General features: G+C 41.3%; 2 protein-coding genes across 2 annotated transcripts; both read left to right on the top strand.

The window, feature by feature from the left end:
- The first annotated feature begins 1,118 nt into the window (after positions 1-1,118).
- Positions 1,119-3,681, top strand: LOC114718717 (probable pectinesterase/pectinesterase inhibitor 12). Its single transcript, XM_028904133.1, is given in 4 exon segments — positions 1,119-1,549; positions 1,551-1,704; positions 1,787-2,146; positions 2,987-3,681. Coding segments are annotated over 4 exon segments (1,623 nt in total). The 5' UTR covers positions 1,119-1,135.
- A 1,386-nt stretch (positions 3,682-5,067) lies between these two features.
- LOC114718716 (probable pectinesterase/pectinesterase inhibitor 13) lies at positions 5,068-7,195 on the top strand. Its single transcript, XM_028904132.1, has 3 exons — positions 5,068-6,002; positions 6,213-6,373; positions 6,504-7,195. The coding sequence occupies exons 1-3, from the start codon at positions 5,068-5,070 to the stop codon at positions 7,193-7,195; spliced, it is 1,788 nt and encodes a 595-aa protein (XP_028759965.1).
- Positions 7,196-8,219: the final 1,024 nt, after the last annotated feature.

Raw genomic sequence — 8,219 nt, 5'->3', positions numbered from 1 at the left:
TGTTGAATTTCGGACTGTGAGTAACAAATAGTTTTAAATGTTATCATTTGCGACAAGAAAACTTGAAGATCTTGTAATAATAATGTTATTAATGATTGCAAATTCTGAGTATGAATAACAAAAAAAATTGTGTATATAGAGCTTAGGGAAGTTCCAACTTTTTGAAAAACTTGTGGGAAAATGTAATTACATTATTTTGAAATAAATACCTAACAATATAAAATAGTAGGGAAGGAATGGAACAACTACTACTACATTAATGGTGAAAAAATCACGGAGAGAGATGGAGGAGGGACAGAGATAATTCGTTATTTTAGAATCAATATTTTTAATTTTGGTCCTTTCAAGTAATTCTAATTTTTATGGTCTTTTTTAATAAACATTTTATTCTATAGGTCTTTTATTCTAATTCTCCCTTTTTTTTTCCCGCGAATTTAAACCCGTCCCCCCATATGGGGACCACTCACGCATCCCATTTTGGCCACTTTGAGGGCGTAGAATCCACAATTTTGGGTGTGTTTGGATAGAAACCAAACCATGGTTTCAGAAGTATTTTTACGGATTACGAAGTAAATATGTGGAGGGGATTATCTCGTTTTGCGGAAAAGTGCTTCTGAAACCACGGTTTTGGGATACCCAAACAGGCCCTTTATGTGAGAGGAGGTGTGGGGTGTTATCAAATTAAGAGATTCTTGACGGTTTAACTCTACTTGTAATTTTAAACCACTTAATGTTTATCTCTTTAATTATAAGAATTAAATAAAAAGTATAGGTATTACACATTCCCATATGCTACCATATAATATGTTCATAGTAATAATAATAAGAAGTTTATATATATTTTTAATTAAGTAATGCAATATGCCAATATCTAAAAACTCACTATCAATGTGCCCTACTAGCCGAGACAACTTCGACGGTTCCAAGGTTAATCAGAGAGGGCAATGGCTCACGCTGCAGTGTCTCGTCGTGGTCGGCCTCCCATTAAAGAGCTGCTTTGTCCTATTCCTCCCCTTCTTTTATTCCTCTAGTAGTACATCATTAATTCATAGTTAATTAACCTCCAACAAGTCAAGTACCAACTTGCTTCACTGCTTCAAATACCAAAATTTCTTGATTTCTCGAGTTCACTCCCATGGCTTCCTCGACTCTCAAACTCTTCCTCCTTCTCTTCCCAATCTTCCTCACACAGACCTGGGCCTCTCCTACAACAACACTTCACCCAAATCTCACTTCCATTAGATCTTTCTGCAGAACCACTCCATACCCAGAAGCTTGCTTCGATTCTTTGAAGCTCGGCATTTCAATCAGCATTAGCCCAAACATCCTCAACTATCTGCTTCAGTCTCTGCAAGTTGCCATCTCCGAAGCCACCCAGCTCTCGGATCTATTCCACAATGCAGGAGGCGGTTCTGGTTTGAACCTCGTGGAGAAGCAGAAAGGGTCAATTCAAGACTGTAGGGAGCTTCATCTTTCAACATTGACTTCCCTCAAAAGATCACTCTCTGGAGTTCGTAATTCGCCAACTTCTTCCCGGAAGCTCGCCGATTGCTAGGGCCTACCTCAGCGCCGCCATGACCAACAAGAACACTTGCTTGGAAGGTCTCGACTCTGCTTCCGGCTCTCTCAAGCCTGTTCTCGTGGACTCTACCATTAAAACTTACAAACATGTCAGCAACTCTCTGTCCATGCTCCCTAAGCCAGGTGATCCACAATCTCACACAGTGAGTATGATTGTCTAAGTCCGATAATCTTATTCTGTATCATTGTCACTGTTCACCACCAGCTTTTAGAGGTTCCAGAGGCCATAAGAATAGGCGTCGTTTGCTGGGAGCTCCGGCGTGGCTGAAGAGGCGAGACCGTCGGATCTTGGATGGGGAAGAAAACAATCCAAATGAGATGCTTGTGGTGGCGGCGGATGGAACTGCGAACTTCACCACCATTACTGAAGCTGTGAACTATGCTCCCAGTAATAGCTTGTACAGGACAGTGATATATGTGAAGGCAGGGGTTTACGAGGAAAATGTGGAGATCCCAAGTGACAAGACCAACATTGTTCTGCTTGGAGATGGAAGCGATGTCACCCTCGTTACTGGTTACAGAAGCGTGGGCGATGGGTGGACCACCTTCAGATCTGCAACTTTAGGTAAACACTTCAGAGTTTACAATTTAGATTCCTTATTAATTTCGCCCCGTACTTTCTTTTCTTTTTTCATTTTTTTCTCCAACTCTGTCCTTAGTTTCTGAGCCGACCCTTTTTCAGAAGAATCACGGGGGTCATTATCTATCTGATTATCCATTAAGTATATTAGATTGTTCGTCTTTATTTTATTAGTTGGAGCCTTGCAAGTTTTCATAAAACAGAGAAAGAGAAAGAAGATGACATTTAAGGGTACTTTGCGACCCCATCATTCTCATGAACAGTGACGACACCATGAAAACCCAGACTTTTCTTGCAGAACGCTAGGAGGCATCACGATACTCGTTTGATAAACTGCCACTATCGTACAGAGATGGCATTAATTATTCTTAAAGCCTAATACCTATCAGGGGATTTTGCTTTTAGTATCTGAGCTCAAATCCTAATCAATGAAAGGCATACCAACGTTAAACAAGTGAGAGCCGATTCATCAACACAACAGTGCCAGTTTTCTTAATTTCATGTCATATACTCCTCCGGTCCTTATTATAAGACCCAATTTGACTTTTTATTTGGTCCTAATTATAAGACCCAATTCATTTTGTCTCTTATATTTATGCATTTTTTTCCAAGATAATCCTTCTAATAATTATAGTTTTAGCTAATATACTTAATTAGCAAGGATATTTTAGGAATGACAACACTTATTTATTATAAATAACCAACTTAACTTACTTCCTTAATCTCCTCAAATAAGTCAATTGGGTCTTATAATTAGGACCGGAGGAGTACTTAAGATGGGCATATTTTGAATTATCTAAACAAGTGAGATCATTTTGTCTTCAGCTGTGTCCGGTGATGGCTTTCTGGCACGAGACATAGCGATAGAAAATAGCGCAGGGCCGGAGAAGCACCAGGCAGTAGCGTTAAGAGTAAACGCAGACTTAACCACGCTGTACAGATGCGCCGTTTATGGCTACCAAGACACCCTCTACGTCCATTCCTTCCGACAGTTCTACCGAGAATGCGACATCTACGGCACCATAGACTTCATCTTCGGAAACGCCGCCGTCGTTTTCCAAGCCTGCGACATCGTTTCGAGAAAGCCAATGCCTCACCAGTTCACCGTCATCACAGCTCAATCACGAGACTCACCGGACGAGGACACCGGAATCTCAATCCAGAATTGCTCCGTCATTGCCACCGAAGACCTCTATACTAACTCTAGCAGCTCCAAGAGCTACCTCGGACGCCCGTGGAGGCCTTATTCTCGGACAGTGTACCTTGAGTCTTATATCGATGATTTCGTGGACCCAGAGGGGTGGACGGACTGGTCTGATGCCGATGGCGATGATTTGGAGACTCTGTACTATGGAGAGTATAATAATTATGGGCCGGGTTCGGGTACGGGTGGCAGGGTGAATTGGGTTGGGTACCATGTGATGGGCTATGAGGAGGCTTATAACTTTACGGTTTCTCAGTTCATTATGGGTGACGCTTGGCTTCAGTCAACTTCGGTCCCTTATGATGCTGGGATTTGACCCTATATACCAGTTAGATTGGCTGGTAATTTGGTGATATATTAATGTTCTCGTCGTGGCCTGGAGAGGCTGCTTTTGAGTGGCACTATATATTGCAGAATAAAAGAGGAAAATTTGATAATTTATAGGAACATTGCAAGATTAAAATTCCTTTAATTAATTAGTTTGAAACATGGCCACATTCACAATTCACATGGATGACCAAGTATACAAAAAATTGTCCTTTGTTTTTAACTTGTTCAAATTAAATTAAATTCAAGAGACGACTCTAACACATTCCAGATATAATAACGATATAATATAATTAGCACGATATTGATAATATAATTTGAGCAGTGCAGCAATTAAGTAGCATCTTTTATGCAGTGCATGCACCTCTTTACATATATATATATATATATATATGACTGTCTATTTGAAATGACTCATCTATATACCTCATACATTTTGTATATTTATATTTATATATATTTAAATACAAAAGGCAAGAATAAACTTATGTCACGTTATACTGACGTTATATGTCATGAGAATGGATCTTCGAACAATCCAGAGCGAGAAATTTGGTACATATTTATAGGGAAAGCTGAGCCAGATCCATGAACATTCATGTGGCGTGATTTATGATATGATGATTTTAAATAATTACAGTTTTTATAATTTTCTCCATCCAGTTCTTTCTCTCTAATTTTCCCACACATATACTTAGATAATGTTTGTCCACATAGTACAATAATGAACGAAACAAATAGTCCTGTTTCAAACACAGATCTAAGAAAGATAATTGGTTGATAGCCGAAACACATTTGCCTAACGACGACTGGGCATAGGAATGTAATTAAGAGAAAGAAGGTCCTTGCTGATGGATCATTTTAAGGAGAAACGTACGCAACGTTGGGGGTTAACTTGCATGCTTCTTTCTATTTTCTGGTACTCCCAGTCCTAAGAAAAAGGGACGAAAAGGATTTCAAAGTTGGTTTGATCGATTAGGAAGAGAAGAGGCAGAGAAGAGAACTTAGCGAGAAACTCGAACATTGTTGGAAGACCTTAACTCACGTAGTACCACAAATAGAAATGCCTCAAATGCCTCTCGTCCGGACCACCTTAATCTCCCACCAACAAACTACCAACGTTAAAATTCCAAAGGATCAAACACCAAGAACGAAGAGGGAAAGGAATTAATTAACGTTACTAAAATTAAACGCCACCTCTCTTACCTTTCCCCGCCCTCTCTTTTCCCACCCTGTGCCTGGCTTCTTCCTAAGGCAGAGAGACTCTTCTCTGCCTTAGATAGATCGTTCTCTTTTTTTCTTTTTTCTTTTTCTTTTTCTTCCTCCTCCTCTCTTCTTCTTCCTCTTCCTCTTTTATTATTTTAGTTTCCATACCATGGCGTTTCAAGACTTCGATCTCATCACCGAGAAAAGAAAAAATGACAGGAAACAGAAGCTCAAGCGCAGAATCGCCATAGGCGCAGTTTGCACCATCGTCGTCATTGGTCTTATAGGAGCAGCCGCTTTCGTAATCGTCAGCAATAACACTGAAGAAGAGAGCGAAGTCAATGACCATAACAAGAAATCCCCATCATCTTCTTCCCCAACGAGTTCACACAGTAGCTCCGGCGAGATTTCTGTGGCAGAGAAACTCGTGAAGGCCATTTGCAGTTCCACCGACTATCAGGACAAATGTGAGACAAGTCTCACCAAGGAAGTTAAAAAGGATCCGAAACTAGCACAACCAAAAGACGTCCTTAAGCTTGCCATTAGTGTCGCTCAGGACGAGGTCAATAAGGCCATAAATAAAACCAAAGACCTCAACTTTCAAACCGACAAAGAGAAAGGGGCTTACGAGGATTGCAAGAAACTTTTGGATCGCGCGAAAGACGATCTAGCGAATTCATCTTCACATGTTGGATCAGTTGACGTGAACAAGCTGACGTCCTCCTCTTCGGATTTGAACAGTTGGCTAAGTGCGGTTATCTCGTTCCAGGGAGCCTGCCTCGATGGGTTTTTTGAAGGGAAACTGAAGACAGAAATGCAGAGTGCATTTCAGGATTCAACGGAGTATGTTAGCAATACTCTTGCCATTCTATCGCAGTTAGGCTCCGTGGTTTCTTCGGCACTAAAGGAAGGTGCTAGCCGTCACTTGTTGTCGTCCGATGATCATAAAGGTCTTCCAGAGTGGATGAACGATGAAGATCGAAGGATGTTGAAGGCAGCAGATGATAAACCTACACCTAACGTCACCGTGGCCAGCGATGGCAGTGGAGACTTCAAAACCATCTCTGAAGCTCTAAAAGCTATACCACAAAAATACGATGGACGGTATATATACACACACACATGCATGCACTTATAGCTTCGTCATGCTAATGAATGAATCCGCGTTAACTATATTGAACTATACATACATATATTGAATCCATGAGAGTGTGTGAGAGAGAGAACGCAATCTGCTGGAAATTTACTGCACAATTTGTGCTATGGTTATTGGTTGCTCACGTAAGGCTTCTTATTTGCACTGCGAAAATGTAGGTATGTGGTTTATGTTAAAGCAGGAACATATGATGAGACTGTACTGATAGAAGGGCGAATGGTAAACCTAACCCTTTACGGTGATGGATCGCAAAAAAGCATTATCACCGGCAACAAGAACTTCGTAGATGGAGTAAGGACCTTCCAAACTGCATCATTTGGTAAGATTTCGAAAACCTTGTATCTCAGAACCTCATGATTTTATACTTAGTTGCTGGGAAATAGGTATTGCAATCCATTACATCGGTTAATGTATATAGGCTAAATTTGCATTTGGTGATGATACTGCAGCGGTAGAAGCAGATGGATTTTTAGGAAAAGCAATGGGATTCAGAAATACAGCAGGTCCAGAGAAGCACCAGGCCGTAGCAGCAAGAGTGCAAGGAGATCGTGCGGTATTTGTGAACTGTCGTTTCGAAGGGTACCAAGACACCCTCTACGCCCTAGCCCACAGGCAATTCTACCGGAGCTGTGTGATCTCCGGCACCGTGGACTTCATCTTCGGCGATGCAGCCGCCATCTTCCAAAACTGCATAATGAACATAAGGAAACCCTTAGACAACCAGCAAAACATAGTGACAGCTCAAGGCAGAATGGACCCACGAGAAACCACTGCCATTGTTTTGCAAAGCTGCCAGATCAAGGCCGACGATTCACTTGCCTCCGTGAAAGACAAGTTCAAGAGCTACCTTGGCCGGCCATGGAAGGAGTACTCGAGAACCATTGTCATGGAATCTGAGATCGACGACGTCATCGCCCCTGAAGGGTGGATGGAATGGGAAGGAGATTTTGCACTCAAAACTTTGTTCTATGCTGAGTACAACAATACTGGAGCAGGTTCGAATACTGATAATAGAGTGAAGTGGCCCGGCTACAAGAAGATCACAAGGGAAGAGGCTAGCAACTTCACCGTGGACTCTTTCTTGGCTGGTAATTGGATCTCTGCTATCAACGTACCAGTTCAACGAGGTTTGTATAACTGAGTAGCATAAACCGATGGTGCAGTACACTGTACTACGGTGGTGGGGTCTAGTCTGGTTTTTATGTACGTGCGTGCTCAATCCATCCATCGGCACTACTAGCCATTATTTGCTGTTTCGATCGCCATTTTGATAAATGTGCAAGTTGTTATGTTGAAGTATGTTCCTGCATGTGATGGTTGAGTCGAAAAATTTTGCGTTACGTTCACCAAAACGATTCAAGGTAACTTCGAATAATACGAACAGTTCTTATGTTTCTCGTTGATTAGTTTGATCCATGGAGTACGATCTCTGCCAAAGTATCAGTTGTCGCCTGTCTCTCGTTGAAGATGAATCCAATTAACAAACGTTATCATTGCACTTCAATTTCATTGACTTTGTAAGTGCGAAATTTTGTTTCTTTATAGTTTCTCTTTTTAAAACGGTTGTCGTTCGCTTGGCCCAATAATGCGGACAAATGGACGTGGTGACGTACGCCAAAATTTACACTAGTTGTGCCAGCATACAACTCTCGGGTTTGTTTTTAGCCCTTCATCCTGTTCTCTTCTAATGGGACACTCGTAAACATATTATTCGGTGGAAGGGTCAAAAGGATCATAGTGAAGCTGCAAAAGGATTCTTCTGATTCTTCTTCTTCTTCTTTTTTTTTTTTCAATCAAAGCTGTCAACTGATTCTGGTTAAAAAAAAAAAGAAAGCTGAATAATGAAAAACCTCGCCCTCCAAATAAGTATATATGAAAATAAAACGCACCAGCTTGGGCCAACTTATCTGAGATTGTAGTGTGGGCTAAAGCGGGTATGAAACGCTCGCTTGCGGCCTTGCACGAAGTTCAATCTTCTTCAATAAGCGGGCGCTGTGGGTAACTTGTAAGGCCTTCCCTATTGCTAATGATCGTGGACCCAACTGATCAACCAACGCACTCCAAAAAAAAAAAAAAAAGCTTCTTCGGTAAGCTTTGTTTGAACTGGAAGCCAAATATTTTGGCGCCGGTTGTGCGCTTTTGAAAAGACGGCATTTCCCCTCTTC

This window comes from Neltuma alba, unplaced genomic scaffold (assembly GCF_004799145.2).
Source record: "Neltuma alba isolate B1F8T4 unplaced genomic scaffold, ASM479914v2 tig00011864_pilon, whole genome shotgun sequence".
NCBI lineage: Eukaryota > Viridiplantae > Streptophyta > Magnoliopsida > Fabales > Fabaceae > Neltuma > Neltuma alba.
Note: the sequence above shows the minus strand (reverse complement) of the source record. Positions and strands in the feature narration are given on the sequence as shown.

Bases quoted from the DNA above. Each gene is read 5' to 3' on its own strand.
- LOC114718716 (XM_028904132.1), top strand. From the start codon at position 5,068: ATGGCGTTTCAAGACTTCGATCTCATCACCGAGAAAAGAAAAAATGAC. The intron at 6,003-6,212 runs GTATATATACAC...GCGAAAATGTAG, and splicing joins CCACAAAAATACGATGGACG to GTATGTGGTTTATGTTAAAG. The intron at 6,374-6,503 runs GTAAGATTTCGA...ATGATACTGCAG, and splicing joins CTTCCAAACTGCATCATTTG to CGGTAGAAGCAGATGGATTT.